The 19,204-nt window shown below is 48.8% G+C and overlaps 1 protein-coding gene across 1 annotated transcript in view; it reads left to right on the plus strand.

Moving 5' to 3' along the window:
* The first annotated feature begins 2,820 nt into the window (after positions 1-2,820).
* The window catches only part of LOC134368579 (uncharacterized), a 37,847-nt gene continuing 21,463 nt past the window's right edge, over positions 2,821-19,204 (plus strand). Inside the window, exons 1-2 of the mRNA XM_063085006.1 lie at positions 2,821-2,934; positions 10,156-11,136. Of these exons, the coding sequence (XP_062941076.1) occupies positions 2,821-2,934; positions 10,156-11,136 (1,095 nt within the window). The remainder of the gene's footprint in view (positions 2,935-10,155; positions 11,137-19,204) is intronic.

The following is a 19,204-nucleotide window of genomic DNA, read 5'->3' on the forward strand; positions in this document are numbered from 1 at the left end:
CAGGGCGTGAGCTCTGGCCAGTTCATCTCAGGCACTTGCGACGTTGCTACCTGCAGCCGAGGGCTGCGAAGCGGGTGCTGGAGAGAAAGGGGGCAGAGCTGGCACGAGCTGCTGCCCCTCCTGTGCCTGCACGCCTCAGCTGCAGGGAGGCCCGGCTTTTGTGCCACCCCTTTCCAGACCCCTCCCCTGATGCCCTAGGTGGGCTAGCCCCTTTCCTGTGTCCCCACAGCTCCCTGGGCTTCAGCCGTCATATTATGCACCACCGAGGCTGTAATTCTTGGCTTATTCTCCGTGTCCCCCGACATGGGAGCCACGGCTGGCAGGACTGGCAGAGAGCAGGGTGGCCAGCTTCCCTTCAGACAGAGGCCCCACAGCTGGCGCTCAACCCCTCCCGTGACCCAGCCCAGCTTCCCACCCTCCACGCTCAGCCTTCCCACGAGACCCTTGTGCCCTCCCTTGAAAATTCTTTCTGTGGGTGAGAACATGCTTGCTGGGCTCGTGTTTGTCTTCCTCGGATGCTTGCACTCTGTCCCCCCATGAGAATGCTGCAGAAATGTGGGGATTGCTTTGTTTATTTGGTCCCTAAACCTTGAAAATACAGAAAACACGGAAGCAAGAGTAGAAGTCTGCTGTTGGTGAGAACCCAAGAGCGATGAACAGCCCATCCTCAGGGCAGCAGGGGCAGGGCCGCTTCCCAGGACCCAGATGGTGTCTTTCCAGCCTGTTTGGACCACAGGGAGCAGCCCTCGGAAGTATAGCTGATGGTTGTTAGGAAGGGAGTGTCCTTAGAGGAGTTGCCAGGGCCTGTGACTTGCGTTAAGTAGCAGTGAAGGCAGGACTGAGAAAGTCCTAGGAGAGGTCAGGAAGGAGGCCGTACTGGGATCCGCGCACTGAGGGGCGTGCCTTCCCCAGGTCACACAGCTGGACCCAAATCCCATTCCCGATGACTTGTGTTTCGTTCGCAAACCTTGGATACAGTTTAGGTCCTGACAATGTTATTTCAGTCAGATCTGCTAAATCTGCAGTCCCCATTGTAGAATTCATTACCATTACGTGAATCAGCCTCAGGCTGATTTGAGAGGCAGATAACATACAGGTTTGGCTGGGGTCGAATCCAGTGACCGGTCCTTGCTAGAGAGAAGCTCAAAGTGGGCAATGGAGCCTGAGATTGGGGCATTTGAACCGACAACCCCCCCCCCCACTGAGATTCCCTTGTTCTTTGTAAGAACTAGGAGGCTCTCAGGGCCTCCCTCGTTAATATGCAAAATCAGAGTCATGGAAGTGGCTTACTTCTCTGACTGACGTGGGAATGAGAGCTATGGAACCTTGAGAATGCTGCTCCTCAGCTGACCTAACCTCCTGTCTCATGCCTACATCTCCCCAAGGCCAGCATATCCACACCCCGACAACTCCTGATCTAGGTGTAGCCCAGTGTCCAACCTGTACCACAGTCCACATCTCGGTAGAGCAGGGCCACAGTTGCTTCCGTGCAGCCCAGTAAGCACCATCGTCCCCTGCATTCCTAAATTCATGTGTCACCTGCATTCATAAAGCTGCCTCACCTACCAGCTGCAGACCCCTGGTCCTAATGTTCAGAAAAGCCTCCCAGATGCCCTTGCCCTTTCTAGGAATACCAGCGCCCAGGTCAAAGCCATTGCCACATCCTGGAAGTTTCATTCCTTTTCCTTTCTTTTTCCTTTTTTAAAGAAAGAAAGGCAAAGAGAGAGAAAAAAGACAGGCAGGAAGACACACAGAAACAAAGAAAGAACAAAAGAAAGAAAAAAGACAATGAAGAAAAACAGAAAAGGAAAAAACGATGGACAGATACACAGAAATGGAAGGAAGGAAGGAAGGAAGGAAGGAAGGAAGGAAGGAAGGAAGGAAGGAAGGAAGGAAGGAAGGAAGGAACGACGGAAGGAAGGAAGGAACGACGGAAGGAAGGAACGACGGAAGGAAGGAAAGGAAGGAAAGAAGGAAGGGAGGGAAGGAAGGAAGGAAGAAAGGAAGGAAGGAAGGAAGGAAGGAAGGAAGGAAGGAAGGAAGGAAGGAAGGAAGGAAGGAAGGAAGGAAGGAAGGAAGGAAAGGAAGGGAAGAAGGAAGGAAGGAAAGGAAGGAAGGAAGAAAGAAAAGAAGGAAGGAAAAGATGGAAGGAAAAGATGGAAGGAAGGATGGAAAGGAAGGAAGGAAGGAAGGAAGGAAGGATGGAAGGAAAGGAAGGAAGGAAGGACGGAAGGGGGAAGGAAGGAAAGAAGGAAGAAAGGAAGGAAGGAAGGAAGGAAGGAAGGAAGGAAAGGAAAGGAAAGAAAGAGAGAAAGAGAGACAGATAGGGAACGAGACAGAGAGAAGATCCTGCTGAAAGCGAGACCGGCTGCCATATGACAAGTGTCCATCCTTTGCAGGGCCAGCACAGTGCTGGGTGCTGGGCTCTAGGCGGTGGCAGGGACAAGGCCCACACCCCAAAGCAGAAAACAGGACCCCAGACTACTCTGTTGGAGCTTAGGATCACTCGCAATCTCCTCTGAATCATTCCAGCCGTTTCTGCCTCTGCCTCCGCCACCAGAGGGGCTGCCGACACCAAGGTGGGCGTGTGGCAGTTTTCTAGCCGCTCCACTTTTCTCTTCCTCTTTCCTGCCCTCTGGCCCCCTCTGCTCTTGGCCACAGTTTCGAAAACAGAAGCTCTTCTGTTGGAACGGAGAGAGCGGCCATGGTGACTGCGGGGCTCTCTCAGCAGTGACAGCTCGGGGACCGCTGCTCTCAAAATTATCCAGGTTTTCTGCATCTGGCTCCAGTTGGATACCAGTTAGATCCCAGTTAGAGACCATGGACTCTGATAGGATTGGGGGCAACACAGAACCGAGTTCTGGGAACATCATGGTGCTGGGCCTGGATGTTGGCTTGTCTCCTAAGTTCGGTGGCTGTAGGGCCGGCGTGGATGTTTGTGTGCATCCTATTAACTATCTGGACTCTTTGAAAGGGAAAGTCCTGATTGGGGCCTCAGGACTTCTTTGGTTTCTTAGCTGGCACTTCTGCCCCACGGTGAACTCTGCCCCGCCCCCTTCACCACATTGCCCGTGGGGAGGAGGCCACAGACACCCCCGTACCTGGACACTGAGCTCTGCTCAGTGGAACCGTCTCATGTGTTGGGTGAAAACGTGACGAAGCAATCTGGTTGGCCGTTCTTTTCTCACTTGAGTTCAGTAACTACAGGTTCTCTGTGTGCTGAAAAGAGTAGCTACAGGCTGGCAGGTTAATTTCATTTTCTAGTATTTGGGGCGACCACAAAGAATTGCAAAGTCAGAATTGCCTGAAGGTAGGTACGTGTCAGAGTTTTAGGCTCACCAGGCAGGTGCCCCCTTGCTTTCTTCCCTTAGATGCTGAGACTCTAGGGAAAGAGCTGGGCACTGCCATGGACTGGCTCTCTGAGGGAAAACGTGCCAGCTAGAGGTCAGGGGGCACTGCTGCCACCACAAGACAGAAAAAGAACCTCTCTGCTGCCATCATATTGGGCTCTTCACAGTTAACCAGATCTCTCAGTTGGCAAAGTTGACCCCAGACAGTCTAAACTTTTTCTGTCTCTCTTCATCCTGCCTGGAAGATTGGAGCACAGAGTGTCTGATGGAGCCCTCTTAACTCCCAGTACAGGTAGACACCGAGCTTCTTCTGTAACATGAGCAAGCAGATCTACCATTAGGGTTCTATTGGTCAAAAGTAGCAGAAACCGGATGGAATAACCACAAAAATTCCTTGAACTATTTAAGTCAAGTGCACACTTACGATGGCGGGTAGGGGAGAGGGGTGGAGAGGAACTGGTAAAGGGGCATGAAAATCAAGTACAATGTATTTTGAGAAGTAAAATAACAAAAACCCCAAAGTAGCAGAAACCAATTCCAAGTAGCCCAGGAAACCATGGGAACTTGTTATGTGAATACCAGGTTGGGGGTGGGGGCTGGGGTGGGGGTGGGGTAGTTGTCTCCCAGAAACTCAGACAGGAGCAAAGTGGAACCAGAGACTCAGACACCATCAGGACTGCCCCCTTCCCTGTCTTTCATCCCTGTGGATGTGCTTTGCTCTTCCTTTGCTCTGAAGACGTTTCATCTGCACCTTCTGTTGCAAGGGCTGCAAAGATGGCCAACAGCTTCCAGTCCAGGTGTGGGGTAACTTGAAAATCCTCCTGTTATACAACATTCCCAGGACTCTCTCTGTGTCTCAAATATCCACTAAGAGACAGCCAGAAGGGCCTTTTGAATGTGGTCTCCATGCAGTGCTTGCCAAGGAGACAAATTGGAGGAGATGCTGGCAAATGGATGTCAGCCAGTCCACGTGAAGTACATGACATCCATCTCAAGATGCAGTAGTCAATGGAGACCCCGGTCTGTCTAGCTCCTTTCTGCGCCTTCCCCCAGTGGTGTGGTCTCAGTGGTAAAAGCTGCCTCAGTGTCACCATGCCCTTATTCCCAGTCACAACCCAGGCCACTAAATGGAAAAACAACAAAGGAGGGACACGGCATGGAAAACCAGCCTGAGAATAAGGAAATGACCTACCCAAGGTTGACCTGCGAACAGATAACGTCGTCCTTCCACTCAGTCTCAGTCTTTCTGCACATCCTCTTCAGCCTATGAGCTCTCACTTCCGGAATGAGCATTTATTGTGTGGTGACAGATGGGCCCCTAGAGCCTGGCAAGGTGCCTGGCACTCCATAGATGCTAAATAAATATTCATTGAATGAATGAATAAAGAAGGCAAAAGGTGCTCATATGGCCTTGGGGGTGAAGGACGGTGTCTCCCAGACGTGAGTATTTATGTCCAGGAAAGGATTTCCCAACGGGACAGACACTGAGTAGGGGTTTGGGAAAGAAGCCAACTTTTGCTAACATGGCTTCAGGTTCCCTGAGGCTTGGGCTGTTCCACAGTCAGGACTTGCTGTCTCTGCAGCCCACAGGGTGAGATAACAGGAAGCCTCTCAATTGAGATGCAGAAATCGCTGTTTAGCATGTCTGCCTGTCTTTTCCTTTCCTTCAGTACTTTCTCCTCTGGCCAGAGCAGATTCCCTGGACATCTGGATCTTTCCTCCCATCCCATTTGTGAGCTCGGTGTGCACATTTTGTTTTTTTGTTTTTTAATTTGAAAAACTTTTATTGATTATGCATATTCATGTGGCACAGAGCTGACCGTCAGCAGCTGTGCCCACGATGCGGCGAGCAGATCAGTGCTATCAGCGTGCCCACCACCTGCAACTGCAATTACTCCCTGGGCGTGCACACTTTAAAGTGCAGCAAACTTGCCCTCCAAAGATGCTGCTCCAATGCACACCATCATCAACAGCACGGCAGTGCTTCTAGTCTCACATCCTGCGCTCAGAAATGTTTTCAGCACTCCGGAAGATGAAAATATCCACCCGTGTGTCTTTCTAGGTGTTTTAGTGTTTCGTTTGTCTACATTTACTCTTTGATCCCCGAGACTGATTTTGGTGAAAGGAGTAAGGTGGGGATCCACTTTCGTGTGGTGCATGTTTTCATGGAGAGCCAGTTGTCCACAACACCATTTATTGAATGTTGCCTTTATCAAATTTAACAAATGTTAAATTTCTCCCTTATCAGACACTAAATTTCCATATGAATTAAAAAAATCTACTTCTGGATTCTTAATTCTGTTTCATTGATCAGCCTTCCTATTTCTTCTTCAACACTAAAATTTTCGTGATCACGTTAGCTATTATTTAATTGATATTTCCCAGGACTTATTTCACTGAATTACATCCAACGTCCATGGGAAACATGGTGGGACTGCACTTAAGGGGAGACGAAGAAGCCCTACTGGCCTAGAGTGATAACCCCCAGTAAGTGCTGATACAGGACCACCGTGCTCTGATCCTCATGTCCTGGGACCCACAGGGTGAGCCCGCACTCACGGGAGTAGGGGAGTGTTGGGGTTTTTCCCGCATGGACGCCTGCACTTACAGACTAGTTATACGTATATTCTCTCAGTTCCTCCTCCAAACCATGAAGTGAGGTAGCTGCTATTATTCGCTCCATGTCAAAGAGAAAACAAATCTAAAGCTGAGAGAGGTTAAGTGTCATAGCTCACCCAAAATTACACAGCCAGGAAAGGGTGGAGTTGAGCTTAGACCTCTGGAGATCTGTCTGGCTCCAGGTCAAGTTCATCCTTGGTCAAGTCGCGCCCTCAGTTTTCCTTCTAAGCAGCTAAATTCTAATTCTAAGCGTTGTAAACAGACTTAGTTCTAAAGCTGAATTCTTAATGTCTGCTTCGGATATGTGTCTTCATTCTCCTATTAGTCTGTGCACTCTTGCTGACCTTTGCCCCCCTGACAGCAGCCAGCACAGAGCCTGGTATAGAAAAGGCAGAAGCCCGTGCGTTGGGCTGTGGGGCGGTAGCATGAACTTGTCTGTTGTAATTCTCTGGCTCAAGGAGTAAGTGTGTTTGCTCCACCAGGGACCACGTTTACAAGTGTGGCTGCCCACAGAGGCCACTCACAGCCTCAGTGATATATATGGTTGGTGCACACCTCTAATTGTTTCCCCTGAGGCTCTCTTGCCAATATCCTATTGGATTTCCTCAGTCTCTCTCGGCTTCATAAGGCCCGCAGAGCTAACCCCCAAGGCAGCTCTCCCCTACTCAACCCAAACGCAGACTGGAAAGTCGGAATTACTTTCCGGAGCCACCTTGCAAGCCACATGACTCTTCCTAGAGTGTGAGTCTAGCTGGAGTCGTTCCGGGTAGAGCTGACCCTTGTGCGTCCCTAGCAAGAGGACTGGGCTTGTATATTACCCATTCTGGCTTCACTGCATCCCGGAGTCATGGGCAATGGGGTAACAGTGCAGGGCTATCAGATAACCCAGATTCAGGTGGCTTTCTTGGCAAAGCTCAGGCCTCTGCAATCCTTGGCAATCTTGTGCTTCCGGAGATGCCCTCTGCACCTATCCCCGGCGGGCCTCAGAAACTGGGGATCAAGTAGCTAGGAAAGGTCGGTATTTATGGAAAAGGAGTAAAATTTAGCCTCCACTCCTGGGAAAGAAGAAATCCTCATCTCTGCCCACGTGTTCACTTTCCACTCTACGGCCTGCTTTTCAGAAGCAGAAGCCAATTGCTGTTCAGTCCCCAGTCTCTGAAGAAGGCATCAGGAAATAATTCATGGGTTGTTGCTGTGCACAGTTCTTAGGTCCTTAAGGCTGTTTTAATCTCTTCTATCGAGCTCCTCACCTCCCTAGTGCTGGGCCCGCGGGCCTCTGAGTGACGGCAAGGCCTCGCCGAGCTGAGACGGCAGCTCTGCTCCTCCACAAGGGACACGGCACGTGAGCACTGCAGGCAAGGGAAGACTTCGTGGCCGTCCAAAGGGTCCCTGAAGTCGGGCAAACACGTCAGCGTCTGACAAGAGTTACAAACATCTCACCGCGTTCGTCCCAAAGCCGACTTAACCTTGGGGAAACAGAGCTTGGCTCAGAGTCTCAGCAGGAAGGGGCTGTGGTCTGATTCTGTCCAGCACCGTCACTGAGTGTTTGGGCTCCTTCCGTGAAGGGGGACTGGCTGCAGAGCTGGAAGAAGCTTGGCTGGTTTGAGTCAGCTGCTCCACCCATCTCACAGGCGCGATTTGCTGACAATTCTGCCTTCCACCCTCGGGGGTGGAGGTGGGGCTGGGATATCATTTTTGGAAATGCATGTCACTCATGGAAGTCTCGGTGAAGAGCACGCGGAGACCTTTCCCTTGCGGGTGGTGTTGACAGTGTCTCAGTGGCGTGGGGTAGATTTGCGTGCAAAGAGGCAGCGTAGGCCACTTTCCTCAGATCTCCAGGTGGAGTCTGCAGAAGAGCAAGGTCAGTCCCCTTACTCCAGCACATGTGCATGACATTGGAGTTGGCCCTGACGGCAGCAAGAAGTGACCACCTTCCCAAATGACGAACCCTTTCTGTGCTGTAGCACACTCAGCAGCCTTTGCACCAGGAGCTGGCTGTGGAACAAGCCCTGCCAGCGGCTCGTGAAAATCTGTGTCTGCTCTTCACACCCAGGTATGCACAGGAATATTCAGGAAGGGGTGGCTTTAAATTATGAATATTTACAGGAAAACAGAGATCACATCTTTCCAAGTATTGAAACGGACGAAAAACTTTAATGCCAGTTTTAAAGTGTGTGTGTGTGTGTGTGTGTGTGTGTGTGTGTGTGTGTGCGTGTGTGTGTGTGTTTGAATAGTTTTACGAAATTCTTTGGGAGGGACCCTGCAATTATTAAGCATCTGAAAAGCTGTCTGTGTTACGTGTCTCATTCCTACTTTAGGATGAAAGCTGAAAACCAGCAGGAAATGATCAAGTTGTACTCGAACCAGTGGTTCTCAAACTTTAGAGGCATTAGAGACGCCTGCAGAGCTTGTTAAAACAGATCTGTGGGCCCCACTCCCAGAGTTCCTGACTCAGCAGGTCTGGGGTGGGGCCTGAGAATCTGTATCTCTCACAAGTCCTAGAGGATGCTGATGCTGCCGGTCCACAGACCCTGCTTTGAGAACCTCTGGTCTAACCACATGCGTTTTCCTGTGGTAGCTGAGATGAGCTCCTCAGGAATCGAGTCAGTCCTTTCCTCTCGGTGCCTCCCTCTGTCTAGCGCTCCTCATCCTGTGCTGGAATGGCCGGATTTTCTCCCCCCACAGATGGTGAACAGGAACTGGGGTGTTCGTCTTTGTTTCTTCTCTCTCCCTCCGCCTCCCTTTGACCGGCTAGTCCCCACTCATTCGTCAAGTCTCTGCAGAGGTGTCACCAGCTCTGGCTGGTTAGGTCCCCTTCCCGGGTGCTCTTTGTCAGCCTTGACCCTGTCCCCATGTACTACGAGTCACGGTAGAATCGTGTGTTCTTTTCTGTCCCTCCCACCAGATGGTGAACCCCTTGAGGGGAGGGACTGTGTCCGGGAGGTTGCTGGTAGTGAGTCTTGGTGTGAGGCCATGAGGTCTTGGCCTCCATAAACATGGGAATAGAGAAGAAGGGACGGAAGGAAGAGGTACTGCAGAGGAAGCCTCTTCTCAGTGCCTGCTCCACAGTGTGTGTCTGGAAATGCTTAGTTCATTAAATGGACACATTAACAGAGTTTGCTGACTGACGGGGTATGGAGAGTAAGGTGGAGGCAGGATCTAACATTTGGGGAGCCCCTAATATGCGCCAGACTCTGACAGAGACAGCAAAGTTGAAAATGGCAAACTCTGGGGCAAAATCATGGGTCGCATGGTATTTAAGGTGACAGCAGATGCACGAATGGAGACGCACATCTGGAGAAGTGGAACAGGAGCTTCGTTGGTTATAAATCATACGACAGTAGTTAGGAGCAGAGCAAAGAGCACAGACACAGGGGTCAGACACATGCCTCTGGTCAGCTTAGTCGCGTCCAGCAAGCCCCCACGAAAATCTCAGACCTTATCATTCTGGTGGTGCAAGGAAGGTAAATGCAAACCTTGCCAGCCAGAGCCCAGGCCAGGCCTGCCAGCCCCGCTCGCCTGCCCACATGTAGGCAAAAGTCAGAAGGGAACAGAGACACCCAGCAGAGCAGTCCTTCGCTGGCCTGCAATGGGTCCCTCCCCTGCATATCCTGACATTCCTACCTTTCCTTTCTCCTTTCTTCTCTGCCTTGAGGAGTGACGAGCTGCTGGTTGAAGAGGTGGGAGGAAAGCATTGTGGATCTTTTGGTCTCAGCCCCAGTGTGGGAAGGGACTTAGGACCTTGAGTGTTGACCTCGAGTGAGTACAAGCCAATATTGTCCTGAGGACCTTTCCCTGTGCCGCTACACTGTCATTCTCCTGCCCCTGAATGAAGAGGCAGCCGGTTTCTTCTCGTGGTCAGGCCTCATTTAGTTTGGAGCAGGAGCTCATGGGAGGCTTGCTGGCCAGAAGGCTGGGTGGGTCCTTTGTTCTCTCTTCCTCCAATACTGTGTTCACACAATCCAGGGGTCCCGGTCCTTTTTCCTGGAGGACTGCTTTTTTATTTTCCCCTCAGAGGATGCAGACACGGGCGTGGGTCACTGAAGCTGCTGGCAGGTTAGGGGCTGAAAACTTCAGAGGTGAGCTTGTGTCAAGGGCTGCTGTGCTTTAAGCAACCTGATAGTATACTCGGTGAATTCCTTGCTGGCAAAGAGCTGATTCGTCTGCCTTCTCTCCCCACCTGTAGCTGTGGATAGACGAAATGAATTACCAGGAAATTGGAAACCACACCAAAGTGACCGAATTCATTCTCGTGGGAATGTCCAAGGACCCCACATCCCAGAGTGTTCTTTTCTGGGCACTGATGTTTCTCTACATACTAACTTTGGCAGGAAACAGCATGATCGTTTTCCTGGTGGGAGTCAGTTCTCAGCTTCACACCCCAATGTATTTCTTCCTTGGTAACTTGTCTTTACTGGATCTCCTGTTCTCCACCAGTGCTGTACCCCTGACCATGGCGAACTCCCTGCAGAACTATCCCACCATCTCCTACAGCTCCTGTTTTGCCCAGCTTGCCATCCGAGCCTTCTTGGCACTGGCTGAGTGTTTCCTTCTGGCCATTATGGCTTACGACCGATTCGTGGCTATCTCAAATCCACTCAGGTACAACTTGGTCATGTCTTCTCGAGAATGCACTTTAATGGCTTTGGCTGTGTGGGTGACAGCCTTCCTGCTCACTGTCGTGCCCATTCTGCTCTTCCCCATCAGTTTCTGTGGGCATAATGCAGTCAATCACTTCTCCTGTGAAGTCCAAGCCATCTTCAAATTGCTCTATTCTAACACCATTTCCCTAGAGGTTATGATGATGGTATGTGCTGTCATTTCAATGCCAGTACCTTTAACTTTCATCCTTATCTCTTACCTTTGTATCCTCAGGGCTGTCTTAAGAATCCATCCAACTGAGGCTAGGCTTAAGGCCTTTTCCACATGTGGTTCTCACCTGGTCGTGGTCACCATCTACTTTGGGACACTAATATATATTTATATGAGACCACAGGCCAAAAAGTCCCAAGATGAGGACAAAATTGTCTCTATATTTTATGCAGCAGTGACACCAATGCTAAATCCCCTCATCTACACCCTGAGAAATAAGGATGTAAAAGCTGCTCTCAGGAGAGTAACTTGTGGGGCCAAGTCCTCATGCTTCAAGCACACGACAGCCCGCTGGGTGATAGGACAGCACAAATGATTTAACTGCCCTGGCAACTTCACATCTGTGAGTGGGAGTCCAGAAATGGGAAAGGACTTTCAAAGCATCTGAGAAATGGAAGCAATCACACAAGGACCAGCATTTGATGACATTAAAATATAAAACTACTATATGTCACGTGCATCTTAAATAAAAATAAGATGCAAGCTATCACGAGAAGCAAAGGTTGCAACACACATAACAAGAAAATAATTAATAGTCTGTGTATATAAAACCTCTTGCAAAGCATTCAGACAGAAGATAAATACAAGAAGAAAATGGCCAAGGGGCACAAACACACAATTCAGTAAGAGGAAATAATCATTCACACTTATGCAACAACAAAATATCACTTTTCACTGATTAACACAAATGAAAACCATTTATAGTATATAATGTTGGTGAGGATCTGGGAAAATACCATTGGGTTCATGGAAATTGCTACGGCTTTTGGGGGAGGCAGTTCCAGTAGCTGTAAAAACCAAACATTTGGGTGACCCATTTGTTTGGGAAGGTGGCCCTCAGCTAGCAGCATCCCTGGCCTCTGAGTTTGCTGCTCCGAGAGGCCTAGGGTGGATCTGCAAGCCCGCTGGCTCTGAAAATGTCTAACCCTGAGCAAGATGTCAATATCCACTTTTTTCAGACTCCCACAGATGGTACCCTTGAGGTGCTTGCCCCTGTACCCTTCACAGCACTGGGAGAGCCTTCGGGAGAAGGGTGGTTCCTCCCCAAGGTGACTCCTCCACTTCCACCCTCTTTATGAGGAAGTCGTAGAATGGGCTCCTTTGAAATGGCACCTTTTGGAAATCCCTGTAGGGACGTGGTTGGTCCTGAATGGGGGTGGTCCTCACTATTTAGAATGGGAGGTATTTTGAGGACCTCTTTAGATAGCTGTGGACTTTCGTCATCAATTCCTGGAAAATGGGAAAGACCCGCTTTGACATCTCACGTCACCATGCCACCTCAATGCATGTACGGCACATAAATGTGCAAGAATTCTTGCTCAAGCATTCTTTGGACGTGTGAGAATTTTGAATAAAAGCCCTAAGTGTTTAGCAGGAGAGCAATGTTTAAGTGAATCACCGTACACCCATAGCATAGAACATCATGGCGCTAGGATGGCCCTACTCCACGGGGGCCTACTCCGTTCCTCTGGGACCAGAAGGTCACCTGGCTACTGAACATGTTCTTTTTGTGATGGTGGAAGACATGCAAGAGGAGTGATCGTGATGCCTCTTAAGGCCTAGGATCAAATGAGCACGTTGTCGCTCTTGTCCCCATTCCATGAGCGAGCGGTAGCCACGCGGTCAAGCTCAGTATCAGTGGGGTAAGGGAATGTAACCTGTCCCTAGAAGGAAGAGCTTCAGACTCATGCAGCTAAGGCCGTGTCTGAAGGGGAGGATCAGGAATGGGGAAGATACTGCAACGACCCCAGAGTGCCAGGCGGTGCGCGGGTGCAGGCAACGAAGCTGGCAATTTTACGTGTGGCCGATGCGTGTGTTGGAGGAAGAAAACTCCAGGCATGTAGCCGACCCTGCCACTGTGGGATGTGCATGTAGCTGGTGGCTCTGAGTAGCAGTGTCTCCACCTGTGAGCCCCCAGTGAGCGTGGGTCCTTTCAGTTGTGTCCTGGGTGGCTCGGCGGTGAATACCCACTCATGGCTCGCACGTCTGCTGCTCAAGGCTTCCGAACGTTTGATTTGCAAGCGTTTTCTGGTAGGCCACACGTAGTGGAGCTGAAAGCTGCTTGTGTCTGGGTCGTCACGGACCACGGGGGTGACGGTTGTGGAGAGAACAAGCACTGAGGGGAGTGAGGCAGCGCAGTAGATTGGGGGTCCTGAGTCTCCAGCAGCGCCGACCTCTCATTTTCTCCAGCCGTGCACCACAGTTGATGGACAACAGTGCAGAAAACAGGTGGTCGGGTTCACAGTGGGGTGGGAACTTGTGACTGAAGGTCTAGGGGCACAGCAACCGCGTTCCCAGTGCCTACAAATGTGTCTCGAGGAGGACAAAGGACAGGGGGAATGAGAGTAATGAGGTGCAATAACTAACATATCAGGGGCTATGGGGGATGGGCAGAAACCAGTATGTTTTCCATTTTGCTTGAAAACTTCTGGGAAAACATGGACAGAAGGTAAAAATCATCTCATAATCATGGTTATTTTATTTTATTTAAAATCTTTTCTTTTTTGATTTTATATTTTTATTATGTTTTATTAAAATTATTTAACTGACGAATAAATTTGTATATATTCAAGGTGTACAATGGGGTGATTTAAGTACACATTGTTTAATAATTATTACACTCGACTTAATCGACACATCCATATGCCACCTGTGCAGTACATTAGATGTTAAACACAGTCCTAGCCAAACTGTAGGAATCGTGGATGAAGGATATGGTTGATATTTAGTATTCATGAGTGGGAAGTACGTAAACCTTTCTGAAGGTGAAATGTTTGAGTAAGAAGAAATTCGGCTGAAAAATCAGACGACGCATTGACATGCATGGGGTTTATAAAATGCAAGGCCTCTTGGTTACCCTATGGAGAAGCGTGTGTGCTCACACATGACCAAAACATCTGCATATCACACGATTCTCAGCAGAACTTGCAAAGCAATTGACACACAGGAAGAAGGACGAGATAGAAGAGAAAAACTTCAGGTGTGTTCGTAGAATGGCTGTATGATGAGGGTGTCTTAGTTCCAACTGCGATAACAGCATACCATAGATAGGGTGGTTTATGAGCAACACAAATTGATACACCTCAGTTCTGGTGGCTGAAGAACAGGGAGATGGTGTCCGCATGGTCGGGCTCTGTTGAGCGCTCCCTGCTTCAGGCTGCAAACTCTCAGTTTCCCATTGGATCCTCACATGCTGGAAAGAGCTAATTAGTTCTATGGCTTCTTATTTTAATGATTATTATTGAAGAATATAAGTGTATTTTTTTTGGCTTTGTTGATACATATTCACTTTATTCCCGCCCCCACCCGCTGTTTATTTCTTTGTATATTTATTTATTTATTTTTATTAGCTCCCACAAATAAGTGAGAACATGAGGTATTTCTCTTTCTGTGCCTGGCTTATTCCACTAAACGTAATTTTCTCTAAGTTCATGCATGTTGCTGCGAATGGTCGTATTTCATGTTTTATTTTATTTTAATTATCAATATACAATAGAGTTGATTTCCGTGTCTGTTTACCAATCCCTCCTTTTCCTCCCTCCCTCTCGAACCTCCACCCCATCAACATCATATCTGTTCACTTGTCTTAACCAAATCAAGGAAACGTTGTGATGGTTGTGTCTTCTTTCCCCACCCCCACCCCCGTTTGTTTGTTTATTTACTTATTTATTTTTATTAGCTCCCACAAATAAGTGAGGACATGCAGTATTTCTCTCTCTGTGCCTGGCTTATTTCACTTAATATAATTGTGTCTGAGTCCATCCATGTTGCTGTGAATGGCAGTATTTCATTCTTTTTTGTAGCAGAGTAGTATTCCACTGTGTAGATATGCCACATTTTCCTTATCCACTCATCTGATGATGGACATTTGGGCTGGTTCCAACTCTTGGCTATTGTAAATAGTGCTGCAACAAACACAGGAGTACAGGTCACCCTTCGACTTGATGATTTCCATTCCTCTGGGTATATTCCCAGCAGTGGAGTAGCTCGGTCATATGGTAGATCTATCTGTAATTGTTTGAGGAACCTCCATACCATTTTCCATAAAGGCTGCACCATTTTGCAGTCCTACCAACAATGTATGAGAGTTCCTTTTTCTCTGCAACCTCACCAGCATTTATCATTCTCAGTCTTTTGGATATTAGCCATCCTCACTGGAGTGAGATGGTATCTCAAAGTGGTTTCGATTTGCATTTCCCAAATGTTGAGTGATGTTGAGCATTTTTTCCTGTGTCTGTTGGCCATTCCTACATCCTCCTTTGAGAAATGCCTATTCAGCTCCTTTGTCCATTTTTTAATTGGTTTACTTGCTTTTTTTTTTTTTTGCTGTTAATTTGTTTGAGTTCTTTATGTATTCTGTATAATAATCCTCTGTCAGATGTACATTTTGCAGATATTTTCTCCCACTCTGTTGTCTGTCTTTTCACTCTGTTAATTGTTTCTTTTGCTGTACAGAAGCTTTTTAGTTTGATACAATTCCATTTGTTTATTTTTTCTTTGGTTGCTTGTGCTTTTGGGGTCCTATTCATGATGTCTTTACCCACTCCTTCTTCCTGGACTGTTTCCCCTATGTTTTCTTTAAGGAGTTTTAATGTTTCAGGAGGTGTATTTAATTCTTTAATCCATTTTGAGTTGATTTTGCTATACAGTGATAGGTACGGGTCTAGTTTCATTCTCCTACATGTGAATGTCCAGTTTTCCCAGCACCATTTACTGAAGAGGCAGTCTCTTCCTCAATGTGTAGTCTTGGTGCCTTTGTCAAAGATCAGATGGCTGTAGGTCATTGGGTTGATTTCTGGATTCTCCATTGTGTTCCATTGGTCTGTGTGTCTGTTTTTATAACAGTACAATGCTACTTTGGTTACTATGGCTTTGTAGTATAGTTTAAAGTCAGGTACTTTTATGCCTCCGGCTTTATTATTTTCTTTTCTTGCTCATGATTGCTTTGGCTATTGGTGGTCTTTTGTTATTCCATATGAATTATAGGATTGTTTTATCCAATCCTGAGAAAAATGTCATTGGTATTTTGACGGAGATTGCATTGAATCTGTAGACCACTTTGGGTACTATGGACATTTTCACAGTGTTAATTCTTCCAATCCAAGAGCCTGGGATATCTTTCCATCTTCTTGTGTCCTCTCTAATTTCTCTCTACAGTGGTTTGTCGTTCTCATCCTAGAGATGGGATGGTGATTTTCTATTTCCCCCATTCCAGTCTTTCACGATTTTTGTTGGGCCCATTTTTAGGAGCAAACATTATCTGTGAGCCACATGGTGCCTATGGGTGGAGGATGAAGATGGCGCCCGCGAGAAGTAGCGGAGGCATAACCCAAGATAGCTCCAAAAGGTTTTATTGGTCCTCCAGTATTTCCGCACTCGTGAACCCTGCGTGATTGCTATGCTCAACATGTTAGTACAAAATGCATGCCCGCGTGATCCTTTAATTGATTGGTTAGTTCATGGAAAGCCCCTACTTGCTTGCTTATATAAATTGCAGTGTAAGGGCAATAAAGTGGAACTGCCCTGACAGAACCCCTGCCGTGTCTGAGTGTCTCTTTCACGGGGCTGGGTTGGCGGGCAGCAGGCTCACTTTTCCCCAAGATCCTGCAGTCCCAACACCGGGGGTAACCCTGTCGGCCCCTTCTCCTTCTGGGTCTGCAGGAGGACCCCAGGTGCACCCCCGCAGATTTTAAATCCATGTATTTCAGGCTAAAACGTCCTCTCTCAGGACCACTGCCTTCTATAAGTTTTGATATGCAACACTTTCATTGTCATCAAGCTCTAAATATTTCACAATTTCTGCCATTATTGGCTCTGTTACCAGTGAGATATTTAGGAGGGCATTTTAAGGCTCCAAATACACGTGTGTTTGATTTTAAGCTATCATTTTAAAGTTTGTTTTACATATAATGTAGAACAATGGTTCTATATCGTCAGAGAATGTGTATATATTCTGTACGATCTTGATTCTTTGAAGTTTGTTGAAACTTCATTTGTGACCTAGTTATGTGGTCAAATTTTATGCCTGTCCCACGTGCACTTGAAAAAAGCCTATATTCTCTATGTAGCGGGTCTTTCTGATTGATCTAAGTTTGTTGTTCAATTCATCAATACCCTTACCAATATTTTGTGGTTGGTCTGCTCATTTTTGGTAGATGTAGCTTAAAATTTTTCTCTATGATTGCGCATTTGTTAGTTTCTTCTTGTAATTCTGTCAGCTTTTGCTTTATACATTTTAAAGTTACGTAATTGTGTGCATCTAAGCTCATGATTTTATACTTAGTAGACTATTTCTTCGTTATTATGTAGTGTCCTAATTTCATTGGTAATAATATTTTTTGCCCCAAGTTCTATTTTGCCTGGTTCCATTTCTTAGTATTTCAATGGTATATTTTTTCCATCCTTTTATTTTCAACCTTTTAGCACAGCTTTATTTTAGGTGCGTCTCTTGTGAGCACTATAGGGCTGACATTAAAACAAACTCTGCAGAGACTTCCGCTCAAGATGGCGGAATAGACGGTCCCCAGCCTCACTCTCCCCCACAAAACAATGAATTTACAACTACAAAATGTAGCATCAGCCAAGCTGGTTCTGCTGGAGTTCACAGGAAGAGGAGGAGAGACCTATGGAACTCATGAAGGCAGGAGAGCACACGAAGAGAGAAAGAAAAAGCTGCCCTCAGTGTTTCAGACCATGGCCACTTTAATGCTGGAGCACATGGATCAGGAGCGGGCTGACGCCACAGCTGTGCCCTTTAGATGGAGTTGCTTGGAGGTGGAAGGGGAGAAGAGGACTTTGGTGGCTCCCAGGACAGCAAGACCACTAAGCGTGTTCCTGTGGACCCACAAAGGAGTGAGGAGCCAGAACAACTGAAAAAGGGGAACCACTCAGAGGCCGGTGAGTCATCACAAGGGACAGGCCCAGGACCCATCCCATGGGAAGTGTTTGGAGTATGGGCGGTGGGGGAGACGGGCCCACCAGGGGAACACTGGGGCACAGCAAGGACAGCCGATCTGCCCCTCAATCAGAGCAGGACCACTCAGAGGAGAATGGTCAGGAGTATAGAATTGCATGGGGTGCAGTTTGATGAAAAAACTCAGGCCCAGATCAGAGTTTCTACACAACCCAGGTGCACTGAGAATCTGGAGAGCCGGAAGTACCTATAAGGTCAGCCATTAAACCCTGAGCTGCACAAAAAGCCTTCCCTAGGGAAACAGCAGCAAGGCAGCAATTTACGTCAACCACACAGCTCAAGTACTAGTTCCCACAGGAAGTTCCCATTTTAGAAGCATTCAAAAGACAAAACCTTAGTTCCGGCTCAGGCACACCATGAATGCCTTGGGACCCACCAAGGGACGTGAGGCATGGAGCCAGGGGCAGGACCCCATCCACAACCACTCACAGCATCAGCACCTCGGGGCCCCACCCAGAACCTGATGATTGGAGTCAAGGACTGGACCCCACTCCCAGATACCAGCACACCACCAATGCCTAGATGCCTGACTGGGGACCCGAGGCTAGCAGCCAGGGTCTGGACCCCCTTCCCACAACCAGGCATGCTGTGACAGTGCCTCAGGGCCCCACGTGGGGGTCCAAGGCATGGAGAAGGGGACGAGACTTCCCTCCCTCAACCAGGCACACGACACCAGTACCTTGGGGTCCACCCAAGGACGCGAGGCATGGGGAAGGGGACCGGAACCCCTCCCGCAACTAGGCACACTGCACCAGCACCTTGGGGCCTGTGCTGGGACCCGGAGCATGGAGAATTGGACCAGAGCCTCCTCCCACAACCACACACCCCATGCCAGCACCCCAGGGACTTCCTTGGGACCCAGAGCATGCGGAAGGGGACCGGAACCGCTCCCACAACTAGGCACACTGCACCAGTGCCTTGGGGCCTGTGCTGGGACTCGTGGCATGGAGAAGGGGACCAGATCCCTCTCCTACCACCAGGCACACTGCGCCAGTGCCTCGGGTCTGCCCATGGACCTGAGGCATGGAGCTGGGGACCGGATCCCCCACACAACCAGGCACTCTGGGACAGTGCATCAGGGCCCTGCCCATGGACCAAGGCATGGAGAAGGGGACCGGACCCCCATCGCACAACCAGGCACATTGCACCAGTGTCTCAGGTGTGCCCGTGGACCTGAGGCATGGAGCAGGGGACTGGATTCTCCTCCCAAACTAGGCACCCATGCCGCCACCTCAGGGCCCACCCGGGGACCCAGGGTATGGATCCAGGGTTTGCAGCCTGGGACCCGAGCACTCCTCCCACAACTAGGCACCCCGTGCCAGTGCCTTGGGACACACTCAGTGACCCGGGGCATGGAACTGTTGATCAGACACTCTCCACAACCAGGCAC

Source organism: Cynocephalus volans, chromosome X (assembly GCF_027409185.1).
Source record: "Cynocephalus volans isolate mCynVol1 chromosome X, mCynVol1.pri, whole genome shotgun sequence".
Classification (NCBI taxonomy): Eukaryota; Metazoa; Chordata; class Mammalia; order Dermoptera; family Cynocephalidae; genus Cynocephalus; species Cynocephalus volans.